Consider the following 25,079-nt stretch of genomic DNA (forward strand, 5'->3'; position numbering starts at 1 on the left):
ACAATATTTATCCATTTTTGTTAACATAATTAGTTAAGTTCCATTAAATAATATAAACAGATATTAACAATACCATTAACTGAGAGTAATAAATGCTTCAGTAGTATATTTCATTTTTAGTTTATGTTAAGTAATGATAGCCAAGTAATGGAACCATATTGTGAAGTGGGTAACATTTTAGCTAAGGGAACAGTGTTCACAATTAACTAGTTGCTTACTAGCATATTGGTATTGCTTATTAGAACTTATAAATCACTTATTAATGCCTTATTCATATTTTAAATCCCTTAATCATATCCCTTACCTAAAAATAACTGGTTCCACTTTACATTAAGTGGCCTTAACTACTATGTACTTACATTTAGATTAATAACTTTTTTATTGTGTACATGTTTTCACATTAAACTTTTTTTTAAATACCTGCATGTAATTACATCTGCAATTTCTGTAACACACTGTTGACAAATCCCTTATGCCTTAAACCTACCTATACCACCAAATCTGTCCCTAACTTTTTATGTACAGTAAGTACGTAGTAGTTAAGGTCATCTATACTAATATTAAGTGGGAACACATAACTACTACAACAACTACCTGACTTACTATCAGTAATATCAGATTTTTTTTTGGAGGGGGGGGGAACTCTTGATTAATAGTGAATATGTGTTTACTAACCTGAAGTGATACCAACAAAATGATGTAGAATTTTAATATATGCCATTTATCAGATGGCTATAATTGCATGCATCCAGTGAGAAAGTCTGAGTGATGAGACTGTGTAATGTGTAGGTGTCTGACTGTTGTTGCAGAGCTTCAGCTCCACTGACACAGCAGAAACACACTGAAACACACTGAGAGGAGGAGCGTGTGTGTCGTCACCTGCCGTCACTCCCCTCCCCTCCGCTCCTCTCTCCCGTCCTCAAACACGCTCAGACCTTCCAGTCCAGTAAACCGCTCCCTCTGTCTCTCTCTCACACACGCACACAGCCGCAAGCGAACGACTGTAATCCATTGATCTGCCTTCCACAGCAGCGTATGCAGAGCAGGAGCAGAGAGAACCAGATCTACACCGCCTTCATGCAGCGCTACATACTTCCTCTCCTCCTCATCCTCGGGGTGAGGGATGGACTCGGGACCCCTCTGACATCCAGCCCTGGCCCTACCGACTCCCCCAGCGCCCCGCCGGACCCCTGCGAGGGCAGACCCTGTCTGAATGGAGGCGTCTGTAGTCGAGTGGGAGAGATGGAGGAGAGTCCGAGCACACAGATGCAGACTGACTTCTGGGCTTACACCTGCATCTGTGGGCAGGGCTTCATGGGACAGAACTGTGAGGTGAGAGCAGAGCCGCGTCGGTGTCAATAAACCATCATAATTGCATTTCTGTCAAAAGTCTGCAGAAGCTCATGTGCTGTCGGTAAGACGTGATGGAGAGTGCTGTGTTGCTGTGGCAACAGATAGGAGAAGAGGAGAGGCGGCTCTGAGTGTGTGTGTGTGTGTGTGTGTGTTAGAGGAAAAGATCACAGCATTAATGTTTGTCTTGCAGTTAGATATGTGTATCTGAGGTATGTGTAGTGTATTGCTACACAAACACAGCAGAAAACATTCTCAGTCTGACACCATTTTGATTCACATTGCAAGTATCCAGCGTTGACCTCCTTGCATGCATTTTGTTTTATAAGAAACCACTATGGGGCTTTCTGTGATGGGTGATGCAAGCTTTATTTCAACCTCTAGTTAGGAGCATTTGTGGCGTGATGATGGACCAATCTGGATCAGTAAAAAAATAATAAAATCTTTAATCGATATATTTCTTGTTTTGCAGGACAATATATACTTAACCAATAAACATTTACATTAAAATAATAATAATAAATATACTAATAAAAATGAGTTACTTTCAAAATTGTTTTCACAGAAAAATATCATTAAAATATTTTTCTGCATAAGATTGTTTTTCTACTTAGTAAAAAAAGAAACCTTTCCAAATATTAATTTTATGCGGAAAGCAAGAAAATTCTACAATTGGATGTATCCAAAGAAAGTAAATTGTTTATATATATATATGTGTGTGTGTGTGTGTGTGTGTGTGTGTGTGTGTGTGTGTGTGTGTATGTGTTTGTGTGTAAATAGTTAACTCAAACAATATTAATTTTAACTGCAATAGTCATAATAGTTACTATAGTGACGTGACATACAGCCAAGTATGGTGACCCATACTCGGAATTCGTGCTCTGCTTTTAACCCATCCAAAGTGCACTCACACAGAGCAGTGAACACACACCCAGAGCAGTGGGCAGCCACTTATGCTGCGGCGCCCAGGGAGCAGTTTTGGATTCGGTGCCTTGCTCAAGGGCACCTCAGTCGTGGTATTAAGGGGTGGAGAGAGCACTGTACATGCACTCCCTCCACCTACAATTCCTGCCGGCCCAAGACTCAAACTCACAACCCTTGGATTACGAGTCAGACTCTCTAACCATTAGGCCACGACTATAAAATAAAAATAAAATATATTTTACAAAAATTGACCTTATTTTGTTTTTAGATAACACTTTTTAATTTCTGTTTAGTTAAGCTGATGTATTAAAATAACCAAAACTGCATAAACTAAATCTAGTAAATAAAAGGACTGAAAACTATATAGACATATTTACAAAAATGACTAAAAATGTAACTAAAACAAACAAACAAAAATCTAATTATATATACAGGTGCTGGCAGAGGTGGAAAGAGTACAAAAATATTCTACTCAAGTAAAAGTACCATTACATTAATGAAATTTTACTTAAGTACAAGTAAAAGTACCAGTCTAAAAATCTACTCAAGTAAAAGTAAAAAGTAGCTCATTTGAACTTTACTCAGAGTAAAAATTACTTAGTTACATTTTAACAGTGGGAGGGAGTCAAAAATGGGACAGGCCAAGGGTGTCAAACTCAGTTCCTGGAGGGCCACGGTCCTGCACAGTTTAGATAAAACCCTAATTAAACACACCTGATCCAGCTAATCTAATCATTTAGGTTTATTTGAAAACTACATGATATATGTGCTGGAGCAGGGTTAGAACTAAACTCTGCAGGGCTACGGCCCTCCAGGAACTGAGTTTGACACCCCTGGGATAGGTCTATTAATCTCAAACTAGTTGTTTTTAATTAAAGGAATCAGTTATTTTGAATAATAAAACATTTGGGCTGTTACCAGGCAAATCAGTATCAACAAACTCATCTTTTAATGCAGAGGAAATGCAGAAGATTCATTGGAAGTGGCATTTAGATGTATAGGACAAGAATGCATTTAACCTGCAGTTACAAATGCATGAATAATGTTTTGATATACAAGACATAAAATGTTGAATACTCATTTGAAATTATAAGAAATTAATTATTTAAAAAAAAATCAAAAGATACTTTAAATGTGAAATTAAAATGGCCAGTATGTGTAAGCAAGACACTGTTAATAAGTGAGTCATTGCGATTGAACCGAATCATTTAAACGGTTGATTCATTCATGAACGAAACACTGTCACATTGCTCAGAGACGCAAAACTGTGCTTTGGTGGCTGTGTTTGGAATTATTTTCTGTTGTAGAAATAGAGCTAAAAAAGGCAATATGGTGTCTAAAACGCAAGTCTCTTAATTAACTTGTTTACTGAACTGTTATATATATGTATGTATATATTCATGATGATTTTTGGAGGAAAAGATGGCATTCTTTGTGTGATTTTGATTTAATATATGAAATTATATAAATATGTGAATTTTCTGCCCCTATATCATAAATTTTGTGATCATTCTAAATGCATTTTAGGAGACTGAATCACACAGTGAAAGAACGCACTATAAATGCGCGCGCACATCATTAAAACAAAAATAGCACACTCCTCACCACTGTCTTTTTGGATAATTTGTGCAAAACCTCATGCTAAAATGTCAAAGCTTCATTTTAACCACCAATGCAATTCTCGACATTCTTGCGAAGGGTTGATGTCTTGTCGAGATTGTATAAGCTGCTAGTTTGGTCTTCCTAGGCAAGTACAGCTTACACTGCATAATAGAGCATACATATGGCCAGGGGTTCACTTCATTTCCTTCGAGTTCAACTTCAGAATATGACGGGGTTTCGTTTTCAGCGGTGTCTGCACCACTATTGCCTGTTTTGTCCGTCTGCATCTTTCTTGTGATTTTAGCGCCAGTTTGCCCTCCTGCCCATTATTTACTGCCGTAGTTTCCAGGGAGCATTTCTTTTTTTATTTTTATTTTTTTTACTCAGTAACTAATGTGTTTTAAAATGTAGCAAAGTACAATACTTCAAACAAAATATACTTAAGTAAAAGTAAAATTACAGATTTAAAAAATTACTTTAAAAAGTATTAGTACACAAAAAAGCTACTCAATTACAGTAACGCGAGTAAATGTAATTCGTTACTTTCCACCTCTGGGTGCTGGTCATAAAATTATAATATAATCAAAAAGTTGATTTATTTCACTAATTCTATTAAAAAAGTGAAACTTGTATATTATATTCATTCATTACACACAGACTGATACATTTCAAATGTTTATTTCTTTTAATTTTGATGATTATAACTGATAACTAAGGAAAATCCCAAATTCAGTATCTCAGAAAATTAGAATATTGTGAAAAGGTTCAATATTGAAGACACCTGGTGCCACACTCTAATCAGCTAATTAACCCAAAACACCTGCATAGGCCTTAAAATGGTCTCTCAGTCTAGTTCTGTAGGCTACACAATCATGGAGAAGACTGCTGAATTGACAGTTGTCCAAAAGACGACCATTGACACCTTGCACAAGGAGGGCAAGACACAAAAGGTCATTGCAAAAGAGGCTGACTGTTCACAGAGCTCTGTGTCCAAGCACATTAATAGAGAGGTCAAGGGAAGGAAAAGATATGGTAGAAAAAAGTGTACAAGCAATAGGGATAACCGCACCCTGGAGAGGATTGTGTAACAAAACCCATTTAAAAATGTGGGGGAAATTCACAAAGAGTGGACTGCAGCTGGAGTCAGTGCTTCAAGAACCACTACGCACAGACGTATGCAAGACATGGGTTTCAGCTGTCACAACGAGGCACACAATCCACGTTGCTTGAGGTCCAGTGTAAAGGTCAACACATCTGCTGGTGTTGGTTCACTGTGTTTTCTGAGGTCCAAGGTCAACGCAGCCGTACACCAGGAAGTTTTAGAGCACTTCATGCTTCCTGCTGCTGACCAACTTTATGGAGATGCAGATTTCATTTTCCAACAGGACTTGGCACCTGCACCCAGTGCCAAAGGTTCCAGTACCTGATTAAGGACCATTGTATCACTGTTATTAATTGGCCAGCAAACTCGCCTGACCTTAACCCCATAGAAAATCTATGGGGTATTGGGAAGAGGAAGATGCGATATGCCAGACCCAAGAATGCAGAAGAGCTGAGCTGAACTTAAGTTATATTCAAATTTTCTGAGATACTGAATTTGGGATTTTCCTTAGTTGTCAGTTATAATCATCAAAATTAAAAGAAATAAACATTTGAAATATATCAGCCTGTGTGTAATGAATTAATATAATATACAAGTTTCACTTTTTGAATGGAATTAGTGAATAAATTATATTTTTGATAATATTCTAATTATATGATCAGCATCTATCTATATATATATATATATATATATATATATATATATATATATTTAACTAGTTCTGTCAAACGACTAAACGTGATCTTATACATCTAAAATAAAAGTTTTTGTTTACATAAATTGTTTGTGTACTGTGTATATTTATTATGTATATATATATATATACACACACACGCACATATGTATATATTTAAGAAAATATGTTACTGAATGTTTATATATTTAATATATTTATGTTATATCATTTATATGAATATGAATATATGCACGAAAACACATTCAAAATATATGCTGTATGTGTGGTTCTTTATATATACATAATAAACATACACAGTACTGTACATACACATATATGATATGGTAAACAAACACTTTTCTTTCGGATGCGATATATCGGATTATTCACTTGAAAGCACTGAATATAATGCTAAATTTTATTTATTTATTTTGCAGCTCATAGATATGCTTAAATTCCCTTAGGGAAAGGGTTTTAACCATAGATTTGTTGTTTATTGGCTGTAGTCGCACATCAGACTTAATACACTACTGGGAACAAAGCCTGAATGTGGGTAGCACAGCTAGACACAGTTAGGGCTTCTGACCTAAATAACACCAAAGCTTTGCTGGACCCAGAGCAGGGATCCACAGAAGAGCTGTCTCACTGCGTGCGCATGTACATTCACTGGACAACAGGTGGCACTCATGAAGTTAAGACATTGTGTGTGGTTGCATCTCATGCATCTCTCTGCATGGTTTCTGTGTGTATCCAGAGTGTCCTGTCCTTTCCTCAACCTTAGTTAAAGCTTGCATCTAAACCTGTGTCCTGCAACGTCATACTGCTCCTTTACATCTCCCCCAATGCAGTTAGAAAGGATGCTGCTGCGTGATTGGTTTATGCACTGACAAGATTCACCATGATTGGTCGACAAGGCTTGACGTCATTGTGATGTCACTCAGTGTTCCATTTCTCCAGGCAAGGCTGGTGTTCTTCAGTTGCCCTGTAATGAGACAGCCATTTTTCTGAACTTCATTAACTGCTGCTGATGTGACTGGATGTATGTGATGCAGCAGAATCACATGTTTTTTATTAAATTACTTTTTGTGAACTCTGAGAAAGGGATGTTTTGGAATGATTTGATATAAGTTAGTAGCCTTTTTGCCCTTGAGGAGCTCACTTGACCTCTTAACCAGCATCTGACGCAAAGTGATTGTGTATGAGTCACCTGTCCTTTCTGAGAACTCGTGTTTAGAAGGAGAAGGATGTATGTGGTTTTGGATTTGAACAGTCACTTTTTTAGTACAGTAGGTGGATGCATACTAAACCGTAGATCTGTTTGCTGGTCATATCTCCAGGGATGCTTATTTTAAGGGTCGTCATGTTTTTATTTTTTTTTTTTATTTTTTTTTCTCTTTGGTCTTTTGGCTTTGATTCCAGCTTGTTAAGCAGCAAGGGGAATTCATTAATATTAAAGAGAGAGCTGGACTGACCAATTGCTTTTGTCTTTGAAAAATTGAAGACTCACACTAGCTGTATGGAGACTTGTAAGCATGTAAGAGAGGGAGTCTCATTAAAGTAGGGATTTGTGGGTAGAATAAATGATTAAAATGAGAATGGAAGGGGTGAAAAGATAGATAGATAGATAGATAGATAGATAGATAGATAGATAGATAGATAGATAGATAGATAGATAGATAGATAGATAGATAGATAGATAGATAGATAGATAGATAGATAGATAGATAGATAGATGTTTTTCATGTTGTTCCAAACCTACATGACTTTATTTCTTCTGGGAAACACAAAGGGAGATATTTAGGAGAGATTAATGCACACTGCTCTTTTCCATTCAAAGAAAGTGCACTAAAAACACAGGAAAAATGTGTTTCTAAAGTCATATGATAGCTTCGTTTGAGGAACATGATCTTGAAGCACTACATTTAAAAGTGCACAAATTAGAATGATATTTAAAATTTGTTTCAGCGATGATTTGAAATTATGTGGACAAGTCAAATTAAGTACTTTTAAGATGCTTTTGGAGCTTAACGATGGAGCTCCGCACATGACATGCAGGGGGAAAATTGTAAATCGTGCACACAGCATAATAATTAGTTCCCTCATTTTACTAAGTTGTACGCACAAATTACCAACTCATTGCATCGGTTTAAATAAATTGTGTGCATGGCACAGTATAATAATTCGTTCACTCGATTTGATTCAACTAAAACATGGCCACAATTTAGTAATTGTGTGATTTAGTAAAACGAGGGAACAAATTGTGTCGTGCATACAATTTAGTAAAACAAAGAACGAAATATTATATTGTGCACGCAATAATTTTTTTCCTGAATCTCATGTGCGGAGCTCCATATTGCACAGCACACATTACCACTCAGAGCACACCCTAGACATTCTGATAAACATCTTCATTTTTTTTTTCAGAACTGCATGATATATAGTCGCAAATGTGTGGTATAAAGTCCGAATTGCAATATATAAACTCACAATTCTAACTTTTTTCCTCTGAATTTGGAGTTTATATATTATTGCTAATATTAATATTAAAGTAATTGCAAGTTAAAGTCAGAATTGTGCGATATAAACTTTTTTCACTCAGAATTGGACTTCATAACTAGTAATTTCGAGTTTATATGTCACAATTTTGAAAAAAGTCATAACTACACGTTTATATCTCGCAATTGTGAATTGCTGTTTTTTTTTCTTGTTCTCAAAATATATATATATATATATATATATATATATATATATATATATATATATATATATATATATATCCCACAATTCTGACTTTAAGTCTTACTTCCTAATGTTCAACATGAGTAGTTTCAAGAAAATCCTATTAAACAGATGCCAAGTCTAATTCAACAGAATTTAGATCCAACACCATGCATTACCGGTACGTTAAGACGAACATCACATTCTTAGAGCTTCTGGGAAAGTAGGTATTTGTTATAATGATGTTGAATGGGGAAAATTGATCTTGCCTATTTAGTCTTGCCTCATTTAGAAACACAAGTCAATTTTTCTAAAGAATCTGTAATTCGGCAGCTCTTCTGCACTGATTTGGCCTCATCTGGCTGGTTAATTGGTGGCACATCTGCTCTTTCTACCTGCCTTTCAGAACGTGCTGCATTAATAAATGTCACTGCCAGTGATGTCTGGCTTTGAGTGCATCTTTGTGTGTTATTATGTAGCCATGACATTGAATAAAACTGCCTTCTGCATTAAGACCCCAGAGAAAGATTTTCCACTTCTGCATCAGATAGCGCTAATGAGTTGAATCTCATTTCGTTCAACCTTTAATGTAAGTAAACATGAATCCTTTGTGGCCCGTGCTGCTATAAACAACTTTTATTTTTTCTGATGCAACTCCAAGTATTTGTATTTCCCTGTTAACTGTGTCCTCCGTCTGCAGGCTGGTTAATATTCATTCAGGCCATCCTCTGATGTTTAGTGGTTATGAGCCAATCACACTTTCATTTCCATTTCATTCCTGGCCTTTGATGATATTCATAAAGTATGAGTGCAAACGTTGCTTGAAAGACACTTTCATAAATGAAAACTATCCCTTTTCTCAAAGAAAACTGGAGAATTCATTCATTCAAAATCATTATACAGTTGAATGATGAGACATGAGCTGTCACACGCACTCTCTCTCACTTTCTCTATTAATAGTCAGTGGGAATGGCAGTGGGTTCTCTTACGAGAGCTCTCTCGTACTGCGTCTTAGCTAAGACGCTACGGGAAAAGTCTCTTTTCACGAAATACTGAAGCAAAAAATTATCCTTAATTTTGTATTTTTGTAAAGCGCATTTGCAGCAGTACACAGCCATAGGCGAGACGGCTCGTTCGCTCATTGGCTTGTTCTGCGGCAACTGCACAGCCTATCGAGCGCAGGCTGATGCAACATCAGACCAATAAAGACGCTTCGCGCCCTTCTTGCCACTTCCCACCGAAACGGGTGTGGCCCAACCTATAAAAGGAGCTCGAAAAGGCTGACTCACCTGATTTTTCGTCTCTTCAGCGAAGCTCACGCATCGCTGGATCACGAGGAAGCAAGCGCCGTCTGGAAGAGCATATCAGCAGGACGAGCCATCCTGAAGCCGCTGGCATCGCCGCCTTCCACTGCCGTTCCTGCTGCGCTATCCTTCTTGCCACTTCCCGCCGAAACGGGTGTGGCCCAACCTATAAAAGGAGCTCGAAAAGGCTGACTCACCTGATTTTTCATCTCTTCAGCAAAGCTCACGCATCGCTGGATCACGAGGAAGCAAGCGCCGTCTGGAAGAGCATATCAGCAGGACGAGCCATCCTGAAGCCGCTGGCATCGCCGCCTTCCACTGCCGTTCCTGCTGCGCTATCCGGCGCCCATATCCTTTACATCCTTATTCTTTTATTTCCTGTGTGTGTGTTCGCCCTGCGATGCACATTCACAAAAGAGCTGCGTTTTTTTTAAGATGCCCTCGTGCGGCTCGTGCAGAGCCCTGCTCAGCGAAGGAGATCGTCACGTCATCTGCGTCTCCTGTCTGGGTGAGGACCATGCAGCGCTCGCGCTCGCTGACGGCGGATGCCCTCATTGCGAGTTAATGCCTATGGTGACTCTGAGGACTCGCCTGGCATCCTTCTCGAAGCCTGCATCATCCGCTGCGCCGCAGCGCCGTAAGAAGCGCTGCTCGCAGCGCCTACCAGAACCGCCTCCAGCTCGGCCGAGCTCGCCGGTTCCCTCCGCTTCGCCGGCCTCCCCTGCATCACTTCCCGATGCTCAGCGTCCGCTGCTTGCCGACGCGTCATCTGAGGAAGTGGATCTCAGGCCCGCGTCGGAGGAAGAAGACACGTGCTCTCTGCTTGCTTCGGGCAGTGAGGGTTGGGCGAGCTCCGTGGATCTCGCGCCCGCTGCTCAGAGGCCCAGCAGACGGGGGGATATCGATAAGGAGCTGATGCGTGTACTCTCGCTGGCCGCGGCGAGCCTCGGCATCGAGTGGTCTGCACCAGTGCCCCCTTCACGTTCCCGGCTGGATGGTAGCTATCTTCCGGATGAGCGCTCTCCCTCAAGCTCAAAGCACGCCCCTTTTCTTCCTGAGCTTCACGAAGAAGTGGCGAAAGCTTGGGACGCTCCATTCTCGGCGAGAATCCGCTCATCTGTTTCGCCAGCATTCTCCACACTGGACGGTGCTAAGAACAGAGGCTACCTGTCACTTCCGCCGGTGGAACAGGCTATAGCAGCGCACCTTTGCCCGCCCTCTGCTGGACGGCGGACTAAGGCGGCGTTGCCATCCAAAGCCTGCCGCATGACGTCATCGCTGCTCGCACGGATATTCTCTGCTGCTGGGCAGGCTGCGTCTGCGTTACACACCATGGCTACGCTACAGATTTTCCAGGGCGATCTTCTCCGCAAGCTGGATGAGATGGGACCTGAAGCAATCTGTCTCGCGGATCTGAGGAGTGCTTCGGATCTCTCCCTCCGCGCTACTAAGTCCGCTGCACAGGCCATGGGACGGGTTATGGCTTCCGCTATGGTGGCTGAGAGGCATTTGTGGCTGACGCTTTCTGACATCAAGGAGTCTGAGCGCGCTGCGTTCCTTGACGCGCCGCTAACTCCTGCCGGCCTCTTCGGATCTTCCGTCAACGAGTTTGTGGAGAGATTCGCCGAGGACCATAAAGCTTCGCAGGCGTTCAAGCACTTCTTGCCGAAGCGCTCCAGTTCTGCAGCTAGCCGCTCTAGACCGGCCCCACAGAGCTCTCAGTCACGCCCACCGCCACCTGCTGCGTCATCGCGACAGCGTCAGCAACGCAGCTCGGGACCCCGTTCTCGCTCTTCAAGCCATCGCCCCGCGCCGCGGGAGCCGCGGCAGAGGATTGCGGTGAAGCCAGAAGCCCCGAAAGCATCCTAGCATTGCTGGGAAAGCGCCGGTGTTCGAGTTCCGCTGTGGCCGAGCTCTCACCCAAGCGCGCCGCTGTTGCAGTTCCAAGAGTTGTGACTGCCTCAGTGTCTTCTGCAATGCGCAAGCCTGCACGAGTGCCCGCTTGCCTGCACACAAAAGCTGTTATCACGGCTACCCAGATGTTTCACAAAAAGAGTGTTTTTTCTGGTGTTCCGGCCACGGCGGATGGTGCTATAAATGTTGTGACGATGCCCACTCCTCAGTGCCCATCTCCACATGTAAGCACAGCCCTGCACACAGGGCCTGCGCCCATAATGTCGACTCAAGTCGGTCGCGCACACTGCATAGTAAACGTGCCCACCCCTCAGTGCCCACATACACTATGTCACATACGGCGCGGGGCTTCTGTAAAAACGAGGCCCGTGCACGTACATTCTGCACAGGCAGACAGCGAGTTGAAAGTGGTAAAAGTGCACACATGCAGCCCACGGTTACTCGCAGATATATCGAGTCCCACGGGACCTGCTCAGCCTCCCCCCAGTCGGTTAAGTTCCGGAACGGGGTCGAGGAAGAGCGATCTGCCCGCTGTGATCAGCGCACTCCCCGCCTCAGATACGCAGCACAGTCGAGCGCCGCCGTTGCCCAGTCAACAGAGCGTGTTTCGCATCCAGCCCTTAGCCATTCATGCAGATGCATGGTCAGCGCTTCCAGGGGTTTCGGATTGGGTGCTAGGCATTATAAAGAGAGGCTACTCGCTACAGTTTTCTCGACGCCCACCGGGCTTTACAGCACGCGTCGAAACTACGGTCAAAACAGAAGTAGCACACATACTTCGGGCCGAAATATCAAAACTGTTGAGCAAAGGGGCTGTAGAGCCTGTGTCTCAAGCTCAAAGCGAGGGGGGGCTGTACAGCAGATACTTTCTGGTGCCCAAGAGAGACGGGGGTCTCAGGCCCATACTGGATCTAAGACAGCTGAACAAGGCATTGATGAAACGCAGTTTCAAAATGCTCACGACCAGGAAGCTCCTCGCGCAGATTCGCAGAGGGGACTGGTTCATGTCAATAGATCTGAAGGACGCGTATTTCCAAATACAGATAGCGTCAAACCACAGGCGATATTTGAGATTCGCCTTCGAGGGCCAGGCATACCAGTTTACAATCCTGCCATTCGGCTTGTCCGTAGCTCCTCGTACGTTTACGAGGTGCATGGATGCAGCGCTCGCTCCTCTCAGACTCAGAGGCATACGAGTGCTGAATTATTTGGACAACTGGCTGGTTCTGGCCCGATCACGAGTGGAGCTTGTGGACCACAGGGCCATTTTACTCGATCACCTCGAGAAGCTTGGCCTCAGTGTCAATTGGGCGAAGAGTTCGCTGAACCCCAGTCAGACGATCCTGTTTCTGGGTATAGTTCTGAACTCGTGTTCCATGACGGCGCGGCTGTAACCACAGCGCGCGATGGGCATTCAGCGTGCAGCGAGTTCTTTCCGCTGTGGCGCGACCGTGTCGCTCAAACACTGTCAAAAGATGCTGGGTCTCATGGCCTCAGCATCTCCGGTTCTGCGGCTGGGCCTGCTCTGCATGCGCCCCCTGCAGTTCTGGCTGAAGGCTCGGGTGCCGCGCAGAGCGTGGGCGTCTGGCCGGCTGCATTTCAAGGTCGATCAGAGCTGTGTTGCGGCTCTAGCACCTCGGACAGCGAACGGCTGGTACCGATCAGGTGTAAGCCTGGGGACTTCCCCGAGTGTGAAAATGGTGTCGACGGACGCCTCCACTTCGGGATAGGGAGCGCTGCTCGAAGGCAGACCGTCCTTTGGCCTATGGTCAGAACGGGAAAAGCTCCATCATATCAACTGCCTAGAAATGCTGGCAGTGAAGAATGCGCTGACGCGCTTTTGTCCCCATATCAAGGATCACCACGTCGTAGTCCGTTCGGACAACAGGTCCGTGGTGTCCTACATAAATCGCCAGGGCGGTCTCGGGTCCCGAAACCTGTGCAGGCTGACGGAACGCCTCCTCGTTTGGGCTCAGCGCAACGTGCGCTCGCTGAGAGCAGTGCATGTGCCTGGACTGCAGAATCTGGGTCCAGACAGGCTGTCCAGAGGCAATGTTCCTACGGGCGAATGGTCTCTACACCCGCAAACAGTCCGGCTGTTGTGGGAGAGATTTGGCATGGCGGAGGTGGACCTCTTTGCGTCCCACGAAAACGCTCACTGCCCCGCGTTCTTTTCCAAGAACGAAAGTGCGCTGTCACGGAGATGGCCGTGCTGCCTGCTTTATGCGTTCCCTCCCGTCTCCCTCCTTCCGCAGGTGATAGAACGGGTGAGAGAAACGAGATGTTCAATACTGCTTGTAGCACCTCTTTGGAAGAACCAACCATGGTTCCCAGATTTGATGCAGTTCGCAGATGTCGCCCCGTGGCCGGTACCGTTAAAGAGGGACCTCCTCTCGCAGGCCAGGGGCTCGATTTGGCACCCTCAACCGGAGTTGTGGTCCCTCCATTTGTGGGCACTCAACGGTTACCCGCTGATCTCGCAGTGGGAGTGCTAAATACCATCACTCAGCCTAGAGCTCCGTCGACACGATGTCTGGGCAGAGCCCCATCCACGCTCAAAGTTTATGTGGCGGCCATCGCGGCGTTTTCTGAAACGGCGTCCGGTCAGTCAATAGGAAGGAACGATTTAGTCATCCGGTTCCTCAGAGGAGCTAGGAGGCTGAATCCTCCCAGACCTCCGTCAGTCCCTATGTGGGACCTCGCGGCGGTTTTGGAGGCCTTGAAGGGTCCCCCTTTTGAGCCTATCCAATCGGTTAGCCTTCAGCATCTGTCGTTCAAGACAAGTATTCTTGTTGGCTCTCGCTTCTGTGAAGCGTGTGGGTGATTTGCACGCGCTCTCTGTGAGCCAGTCGTGCTTGGAGTTTGGGCCCAATGACTCAAGAGTCATACTCAAACCTAGGCACGGTTATGTGCCGAAATCCCTCAACACACCGTTTCGGGCTCAGGTTATTGCCCTGTCTGCCCTGCCGGTGTCAGGGGAGGATGGAGACTCGAGTCTTCTTTGCCCTGTCAGGGTTTTAAGAGCTTATGTGTCTCGCTCTGCTGCCTTTCGGCAGACGGAGCAGCTGTTTGTCTCGTTCGGTGGACGTTCCAAGGGAATGGCTGTTTCGAGACAGACTCTATCCAGATGGATAGTTGACGCCATAGCGTTAGCTTACGCTTCCAGGGGCCTTCAGTGCCCGTTGGGCGTCAGAGCACACTCCACAAGAGGCGTCGCCTCGTCGTGGGCATGGTCTACTGGGATCTCCTTGCAGGATATATGTATGGCGGCAGGTTGGGCCTCGCCGTCTACATATATCAGGTTCTATAACCTGGAGGTTCCAGCCTTGCAAGCAAGGCTGCTGTCGGTATAGTCGAATCAGGGCCCTGAGGGGAATTCTGAGTTCACGAGCGCTATGCGCTGCCGACTGTTATATGGGCAGTATTGCGTAAGACCCGCATTGCCACATTGGTCAGGCCTTGCCTCGGCTGTGTGATGTCATATTGCCGCATCTACGGATGCTGCTAGATATGGGACGGAGGGCTTTTCCCCCTTTCTGTCCTGGACTCTCTTTGAGTCCCTCAGGTGACTGTGCACTGTAAATCCTGGGCGTTGCTTCAGGTTTATTGGTGTGTGATCCCTGCGCGCACAGCGTTTTACATTGGGTTCCCGTAGCGTCTTAGCTAAGACGCAGTACGAGAGAGCTCTCATAAGAGAACGTACTCGGTTACTAAATGTAATCTCGGTTCTCTCTAGAAGAGCGAACGAGTACTGCGTTCTCTGCCGTGCGTACGATTCACTCTGGTTCGCTTCGGCGATGAAATAAATCAGGTGAGTCAGCCTTTTCGAGCTCCTTTTATAGGTTGGGCCACACCCGTTTCGGCGGGAAGTGGCAAGAAGGGCGCGAAGCTCGATAGGCTGTGCAGTTGCCGCAGAACAAGCCAATGAGCGAACGAGCCGTCTCGCCTATGGCTGTGTACTGCTGCAAATGCGCTTTACAAAAATACAAAATTAAGGATAATTTTTTGCTTCAGTATTTCGTGAAAAGAGACTTTTCCCGTAGCGTCTTAGCTAAGACGCAGTACTTGTTCGCTCTTCTAGAGAGAACCGAGGTTACGTTTAGTTACCGAGTACGTTTTCAAGCTGTGTTTGTGTGTGTGTGTTAGAAATATTTTGTTCTTTCTGTGCTCTTTCCTGAACACACAAACACGTGCACACCTACACATTGTTCTTTTTGAGTGGATTTGTGATTATGCTTTGAGAAAGTGCCAAGCTGTCCAGTTCAACAGGCACTGCACAAATACATAATTACCTGTCCATAAACAACAATACAAGTGTCACATGTGCAAGATGCTCCAACCTCACTCACATTTCTCTCCAAATAATGTCCCACCTATAAATGTGTCACACGGCTTGAGACCAAATCATGGACCAATCCTGATTTTAAAGATATTTAGTGATTACACTTTGAAAACACTGGAATGTGGAATAAATGTGGAGAACCATGCATTTTCAAAAAAATTAATAAATTCTAGGCAAGGCAAGGCACATTTCATACACAATGGATATTAAAAGTACTTTACATAAAATAATTAAAACAATCATTAAAAGATAACAATCCCAGCAATAAAAACAAGGAATTTAAAAACTTTTAAAATTGTTTACATTTGGATTTAAAATGAATTAAAACTGTTAAGAAAAGAAAATGATTATACAGTACATAAAATGTGACCCTGGACAATTTTTTTTTACATTTTTGATTTATACATTATCTGAAAGCTAGATAAATCAGCTTTCCATTGATGTATGGTTTGTTAGAATATGACAATATTTGGCCAAGATATATGCATAGAGATGCAACTATATTACTATATTTATTTGAAAATCTGGAATCTGAGGGTGCAAAAAATTCAAATATTAAAAATGCCTTTAAAATGAAGTTCTTACCAATTCATACTACTAATCAAAAATTACATTTTTGAAACATGATCTTTACTTAATATCCTAATGATTTTTGGCATAAAAGATACATTTATCATTTTGACCCATACAATGTATTGTTGAATATTATATATCATACCCGTGCTACTAATGACTGGTTATAAAAATAAAAAGTCTTATGCATATTCTTAAAAAAAAACATTTAAGTAGAAAAGTGCTCACCCTTTTCAAGTTTGTGACCATGAGTTGTTATTCATGTCCAAGGAGACATTTCAGCAAGATTTAGAAGCAATTTGACCTTTAAAAATAGGGAAAGAGAATAAGTGATGATCTTTGCTGCAAGATGACGTGTAGCTAACCTTTTGGGCTTTTGAAAGGTTTTTGAAATACTCTCTTCAGTCGCAGTGAAAGAAAATTAAACATTGTCTCTATTGGATAAATATCTTGGGTTGAAACCAGTCCACAGCTCTTCACATTAGAGGAGGCTCTCTGTTCAAATCAGATTGAAGAAGTCAAAGGTCAGGGATGTGTTAATGTCGGTGAGAGCAGGTCTGGTGAGATATCTTTAGTTGGGAATTGTGAGAGTTTGATACTGTAAACGCTTCATCCATTGCTTCACACTTTGAAGGTCTTTTCCTCACCCATGACCTTTTCTTCTCCCCACACTATTTTTGCTTCCTTTTTTAAAATATCATAATTTTTAAATAAATCTGAATTTGTTATGAACACAGATGTATAATTTCATGTCTTAAACTAAAATTGCTAGTATTGACAATAATTGAATGCTTAATATTGATTGATATGTATCTTTACTTGTTTATACATATAAAAAATTAATAATAATTATAATGAATCAACTGCTGCAGGTGTTAAAGCTCAGGTGGACTTGATGAAAAGTGACACTGCAGATTAATTTAAAAACATTTAAAAACACAGTATGTCACTTTTTATATTTATGTTTTTCATCTGCTGTGAAAACATAATTGTGGCTGGTGAGACATGTAGCCCTCAACACGTGCAGCAGAAGTACTGTAGTGCACTTCAGATGTGCCTCTGTGATTTTCACATTTGAGTTGATTAGCTTAATAACAGGGCTCAAGGACAGATGTGAAGAAGGACATAACATCTCAAATTCTCTGCAGCATAAAAGGGCTTAGTTACACTTTATTTCCACCATAAATGTTTACAGTTGATGAATTTTCAACCAAGGCTCATAGGAAAACATCACTCTACAGACCTCTACATCTACGTGCATTTCACTGCAGTTCCTGAAATGATCACTAGTAGCAGTAAAACAACATAAAGGTTCATTCCTTTTCACACAAATCATGTTGGCAGATTATTGATTAATAAAGACATATTTTTGTGCAGTTTTACCATAGTGCATGTTTTGTAAACTGAAACATTTTGGCATCTGTGTTGCATATCCAGCTCCATTTGTAAGGCTTTTCTAATGTAGTAAACTTGCTTGTTAGCGCACCTGGTACAGCATTAGCCTTGTGATACAAAGCACTCGGGTACAAGTTCTGTGAATCACAATAAAAGAACACAAAGACTTGTTTATGCAAGCTAACATGTCATGGTTGCATCAGCAAATGAGTTTTTATCTCAGGTTTGCTCTTGTTGACACTATTTTAAGATCAGGTTTAATGTAGAATTTCAAATGCATAAGAGCATTAACCATTTAGCACCACTCAACGAATTTAATTTCAGAATACATACAACATTGTAATAAAACATTGCCAGATTCACTTCTACCTGTCTCAGATAAACCTAAACATGTTTTTATTGTCACTTTTAATGTGACACAAAACATGCAATTTAATTTTGCCACAGGCATGTTTTTTTTTCTCAATGAATGATGGTTTGTAAATGTTACAGTAATTACAAACATGTTTTTGTTATGTTGGGCCTGATAATGATGATTCAATTGATTCAGTACTACAGAGAAGTTCTTGTATATAAGGAGAAGCTATTTTAACTCAGCGGCCATATGTTGTTGATTATCCTTAATATCATCTATTTTCCAGCAGAAGCATTTTATGTTCGATTACTTATGTAATGCCAGCACATATAAGTCCTACTTTATCTCTTGGGAAGAAGGCATGTCCCTGCCAAAGGAAATGGAGCATACAGTAATTAGAGTAATTGGATCAATATCACGACATAATTGTAAGATAAAAGAATTAGCACTGTAGATTTTCTATTGCTATTGTTCATTTTTATAACAGCGCTCGTCTGTACTTTCAGTATATTAATTGCTCTCAGTTCTCAGTCTTCAGGCCATGTGATTGTTAGTCGATAGATGTTTGCCTGAAATAAAAGCTGGATCGTTTGCTGCTGTTTTGTGCGACTGGAGCAATTTAAAATGTTTGATAATATGATGCAGTTTTCATCTCTCATACTTGTTGTTTTTATCGGGTGCAGTTTTTTGCAGATCCATGCGCCAGCAGCCCCTGTCTCCATGGCAACTGTAGCCAGGACACCGAGGGGGATGGGTTTGCGTGCGAGTGCAGCGAGGGTTACAGTGGGGTTCAGTGTGACCTGCCTACCTTGACCTTTGACCTGTCCGAGTCCACCTGGGACCTCGCCGAGAGCCTCGTGCCGGAACATGCCACGCCTGCCACACCTGCGACCACCACTCAAGTGTTCCAGCCAACCACAGTCCCCACCACCACTCAAGCTCCGCCCACCCTGGAGCCATGGAGACCCAAACCGGCTCAGAAAGTGGTGGAGATACTGTGGGAGGAACAGCAGGTGAGCAGGTGTGCGTTTGTGTGAGCCCGATGTGTCATGACAGCTGGGTTCCTCCTGTATGTAGCTTATTTTGTGCGGGTGTGTGTTGAAGATTACTGATGAAGCCGAATGTGTGAGTACCGCCGGAGGTGAGTCTGCAGGAATGATGACCGTTTCCATGGAGGTTGCCGAGGAAACAGCTGTGAAGTAAGAAACTTTCTCATGTCCTATTTTTCTTGGAAAGATATTTATTAAAATAAGAGAGTTGGGGGCTTTCAGTTTTTTGTAGCATATATGGATATTTCTAGCCATTAACTATTGCAAAATAAAACATAATAAAAATAATTGTACTTTTTTTATTTTTATTAATCAGTTGTATAGATTATATGTTTAATTGTATTAATTTAATTATATAATTAAAGTATGCATTTAAACCACAGTCATGCTTTTGGAGTACATTGACAATCTTACCATATCATTTCCAAATACTTTATATATATATATAAAATGTAATAAAACAAACAATTAAATATTACAATATCAAATACATAGATTATTATTTTACATCCATTATATATTTAAAACACACAGCCACACTCTTGAAATACACTGACAATTTTACCATATAATTTCAAAGTACTTTTCATATGATTTTTGGCCAATAATGACAGATAAATCTATATTTTTGATCATATGAATTATTTAAAAAGCTTTAATATAGTAAATTTCAGAAAATTATACAATATACATTAGGCTCTCACATTTATGGAAGAATAAAAGTCCAAGCTTATCTTGTTCTTATCGTTGTTCCCATTGTACAGTTTGCTATATAATTTTTTCTGACTTTAGTTCATTGACATACTGGCATGTGACTGATTTTGATGAGATCTGTGTGTGTGTGTGTGTGTGTGTGTGTGTGTGTGTGTGTGTGTGTGTGTGTGTGTGTGTAGGTTGGTGGGTAATGTGAGTGGCTCCGCTGTGCTGTGGCGTGTAGGAGAGGCTGGTTATGAGCAGTGCTCTGTTGCAGATGGTACAATCATGTGGTTTCAGCAGAGCTTAGATGGCCTGGTGCTCCCTGACCAGTCCCTGCCCTTTGGACAAAACTACTTCATCAGTAAGTGTGTTTTTCAAACATATGTATTTGCCTGCAACATGGAGGATTATATAAATAAATATCAGAGATTTTGGTCCATATTGACATGATAGCATTATGCAGTTGCTGTAGATTTGTTGGCTGCACATCCATGATGCAAATCTCCCGTTCCACCACATCCCAAAGCTGCTCTATTGGATTGAGATCTGGGGACTGTGGAGGCCATTTGAGTAAAGTGAACTCTTTGTCATGTTCAAGAAACCAGTCTGAGATGATCTGAGCTTTGTGATTTGGTTAATCCTGCTGGAAGTAGCCATCAGAAGATGGGTACACTGTAGTCATAAAGGGATGGACATGGTCAGCATCAATACTCAGGTAGGCTGTGGCATTTAAATGATGCTCAATTGGTACTAAGGGGCCCAGAGTGTGCCAATAAAATATCCCCCACACCATTACACCACCAGCAGCAGCATGAACCGTTGAGACAAGGCAGGAAGGATCCATGCTTTCATGTTCTTTATGCCAAATACTGACTCTACCATCTGAATGTTGCAGCAGAAATAGAGACTCATCAGACCAGGCAATGTTTTCCCAAACTTCTATTGTCCAATTTTGGTGAGTCTGTGTGAATTGTAGCCTCCATTTCCTGTTTCTAGCTGACAGGAGCAGCACCCGGTGTGGTCTTCTGCTGCTGCAGCCCATCTGCTTCAGGGTTCAATGTGTTGTCCATTCAGAGATGGTATTCTGCTTACCTTGATTGTAACAAGTGGTTATTTGAGTTACTGATGAATTTCTATTATCTCTAACCAGTCTGCCCATTCTCTTCTGACCTCTGACATCAACATGACATTTATGTCCACACAAATGCCCCTCACTGAATATTTTCTCTTTTTCTGACCTTTCTCTGTAAACTCTAGAGATGGTTGTGTGTGAAAATCCCAGTAGATCAGTAGTTTTTGAAATACTCAGACCAGCCCGTCAGGCACCAACTACCATTCCACGTTCAAAGTCACTTAAATCCCCTTTCTTCCCCGTTCTGATGCTCGTTTTGAACTTCAGCAAGTCTTCACCACATCTAGATGCCTAAGTAAACTGAGTTGCTGCCATGTGATTGGCTGATTAACAATTTGTGTTACCAAGCAGTTGAACAGGTGTACCTAATAAAGTGGCCAGTGAGTGTAAATATATATATCCCAATTTTTAAATCAAGTAATTCCTTATACTATATATATATATATATATATATATATATATATATATATATATATATATACATACATACACACACACACACACACACACACAGTATGAGAAATTCCAAGCTTCAAATTGGGACTTAGCCTTTGAAACATCCTTGAGCATAATGTCTGTTTCCAACTTGTTTGCAATTCAGAGTTTTTCCAGACACATTGATGAGTCTTTTATTTGACCCTGTCTGGTTCTGTGAGCCAAACAATGTCTGTCCTTGAGGCATTGCTATGTGTTTGTGTGTGTGTGTGTGTGTGTGTGTGTGTGTGTGTGTGTGTGTGTGTGTGTGTGTTTGTGTGCACATGTCTATTTATGTCTGAGAGGGAGAAAGAAGACGCTGTTGTTGTCATAGCAGATGTTATAAAATATCAGGTCCTGAGCCTAAAAGGAAATTTTGTAGGTTTATAGTTGAGTAAAAAATATTATTACAATTTTATGACATGGATTTGCTTTGGGAAAAGGGTAACTCTTTATTACAATTGTGGATTTATTTTTGTCTCTCTCTAGGTGTGCTGCATGTTGGTGCACCCTCTGGTCCAGAGGTCACTTTGAGGCTGCATCTCAATGTAAAAACCAATAACTGTGTGGAGCCCGGCAGTGGCTTCAGCGACCCACAATGCTCTGGGAAAGGAAAATGCATCACCCAGTCCTCTGTGGTAATGATCTCAGATCATAATAAGTGTTATTTCTTCTCATATTTTCTCTTTTTGAAGAACTTTACAAGCATTACAACCCTGGACCTGTGCTTTTCAAAGTGTTGATATAATAGTTATGGTTATGGGGTTTCTGTGAAGATTTGATGATGTGTGCTTAAATGTGAATCACAGGACACGTTTTACTGCCAGTGTGATGATGGGTATTCTGGGATCTTCTGTGAGGAGTTTGATGCCTGTCACCTGAAGCCCTGCGAAAACAACGGCACCTGTGCTGACCTCAAACAGAGAGATGAAGGACAAAACTACTCCTGTACCTGCCAGCCAGGTGTGTGAGCTTATGTGTGTTTGAGGGATTCTCAGGAAACTGTGTCAGGACATGGCTGAATAACTATGATAGGATTAACAGGGTTTTGATCTTAGTTATTAGCATTAGCATTATTTGTTTTTTGACTGGAATATCACATTTGCATATCCCTATTCATCTGAGAGTTACAGGTGCTGGTCATATAATTAGAATATCATCAAAAAGTTGATTTATTTAACTTATTCCATTCAAAAAAATAATAATTATATTATATTATATTCATTCATTACACACAGACTGATACGTATTACAAATGTTTATTTCTTTTTTAATTTTGATGATTATAACTGACAACTAAGGAAAATCCCAAATTCAGTATCTCAGAAAATGTGAATATTGTAAAAAGGTTCAATACTGAAGACACCTGGTACCACACTCTAATCAGCTAATTAACTCAAAACACCTGCAAAGGCCTTTAAATGGTCTCTCAGTCTAGTTCTGTAGGCTACACAATCATGGAGAAGACTGCTGACTTGACAGTTGTCCAAAAGACGACCATTGACGCCCTGCACAAGGAGGGCAAGACACAAAAGGTCATTGCAAAAGAGGCTGGCTGTTCACAGAGCTCTGTGTCCAAGCACATAGAGAGGCAAAGGGAAGGAAAAGATGTGGTACAAAAAAAGTGTACAAGCAATAGGGATAACTGCACCCTGGAGAGGATTGTGAAACAAAACCCATTCAAAAATGTGGGGGAGATTCACAAAGAGTGGACTGCAGCTGGAGTCAGTGCTTCAAGAACCACTACACACAGACGTATGCAAGACATTGGTTTCAGCTGTCACATTCCTTGTGTCAAGCCACTGTTGAACAACAGACAGCGTCAGAAGCGTTTCGCTTAAAAAAGAACTGAACTGCTGCTGAGTGATCCAAAGTTATGTTCTCTGATGAAAGTCAATTTTGCATTTCCTTTGAAAATCAAGGTCCCAGAGTCTGGAGGAAGAGAGGAGAGACACACAATCCACGTTGCTTGAGGTCCAGTGTAAAGTTTCCACAGTCAGTGATGGCTTGGGGTGCCATGTCATCTGCTGGTGTTGGTCCACTGTGTTTTCTGAGGTCCAAGGTCAACGCAGCCATATACCAGGGAGTTTTAGAGCACTTCATGCTTCCTGCTGCTGACCGACTTTATGGAGATGCAGATTTCATTTTCCAACAGGACTTGCCACCTGCACCCAGTGCCAAAGCTACCGGTACCTGGTTTAAGGACCATGGAATCCCTGTTCTTAACTGGCCAGCCAACTCGCCTGACCTTAACCCCATAGAAAATCTATGGGGTATTGGGAAGAGGAAGATGTGATGTGCCAGACCCAACAATGCAGGTGAGCTGAAGTCAACTATCAGAGCAACCTGGGCTCTCATAACACCTGAGCAGTGCCACAGACTGATCGACTCCATGCCACGCTGTATTGCTGCAGTAATTCAGGCAAAAGGAGCCCCAACTAAGTATTGAGTGCTGTACATGCTCATACTTATCATGTTCATACTTTTCAGCTGGCCAAGATTTCTAAAAATCATCTCAGGTTACGAATGTAACCATGGTTCCCTGAGTAGGGAACGAGACACTGTGTCCTCTAGGAGATGCTATGGGGAACACCTCATCGTGACCCCTGTCTGAAGCATACATTGAAAAAACAACAACGAGTTGGCCGGCGACAGCCTCTGACATCACTGCCGCCGTGACTATAAACAGGCACCGGGAGAACACATCATTCACTTCTTCGTCTGAAGCTTGTGTCTGAAGCATGGCAGGGAGCTAAAGGACGCAGTGTCTCTTACAGGGGAATTAGGAAGGAGGATAAGAGCAGAAGTTAAAAATTCCCAAAGGGAATGAGTTGATACCTAGGTATTGATCTGATTTGGACAAGAACGCTGCCTTGTCTGGATCACATCCCTTAGGTTCTGCTTACCTCTTTGTGACCCACGATTCCTCTTACCCCTGCCCGCAGGTGGGGGAGGAGCGCGAGTAGCAACACTAGCTTTCTGTGCCTGTCTTTGATCCTCAGATCGAGACAGGCCAGGACCCCTATGTTGTTCGGGATCAGACCTGGACCTTCATGGAATGAAGGATCTGAAAGCAGTGGAGCGCGCCTTCGTCTCACTGAACTTCTTGATCACCGTCTTAACGAAAATACAAAAAGGTTCAGAAGGCGAAACCTGAGCATTGAGAAGAAAGCCTTTTCTTTCTTCCCGATGTCTGCCAGGTTCATTCACAGATGTCTCTCCGCTACCACCATGGCCGCCATAGTCCTGCCCATGGCGGAGGCGGCCTGCTTGGTAGCATGGAGAGAGATCCGTGGTGCGGCGCAGCTCGGCTACCTGATCAGGAAAAAGGCCCTTGCCTCTATCCAGGTCTCCTAGCAAATCAGTCTGATATGCTTGAAGCACCCCCATCGTGTGTAATAAAGCAACAGCCTGACCTGCTGCTGCTTATGCCTTGCCATTTAAGCGAGATATATTTCTTGAAGGGGTTTAGA

The 25,079-nt window shown here is 42.4% G+C and overlaps 1 protein-coding gene across 1 annotated transcript in view; it reads left to right on the forward strand.

The window, feature by feature from the left end:
* Nucleotides 1–917: 917 nt before the first annotated feature.
* LOC132101216 (delta and Notch-like epidermal growth factor-related receptor) overlaps nucleotides 918–25,079 on the forward strand; it is a 40,450-nt gene continuing 16,288 nt past the window's right edge. The window contains exons 1-6 of the mRNA XM_059505976.1: nucleotides 918–1,332; nucleotides 18,939–19,268; nucleotides 19,360–19,454; nucleotides 20,198–20,361; nucleotides 22,096–22,244; nucleotides 22,416–22,569. Of these exons, the coding sequence (XP_059361959.1) occupies nucleotides 1,036–1,332; nucleotides 18,939–19,268; nucleotides 19,360–19,454; nucleotides 20,198–20,361; nucleotides 22,096–22,244; nucleotides 22,416–22,569 (1,189 nt within the window). The 5' untranslated portion in view covers nucleotides 918–1,035. The remainder of the gene's footprint in view (nucleotides 1,333–18,938; nucleotides 19,269–19,359; nucleotides 19,455–20,197; nucleotides 20,362–22,095; nucleotides 22,245–22,415; nucleotides 22,570–25,079) is intronic.

The sequence above is a fragment of the Carassius carassius genome, chromosome 23, assembly GCF_963082965.1.
Source record: "Carassius carassius chromosome 23, fCarCar2.1, whole genome shotgun sequence".
NCBI classification, from domain to species: Eukaryota; Metazoa; Chordata; class Actinopteri; order Cypriniformes; family Cyprinidae; genus Carassius; species Carassius carassius.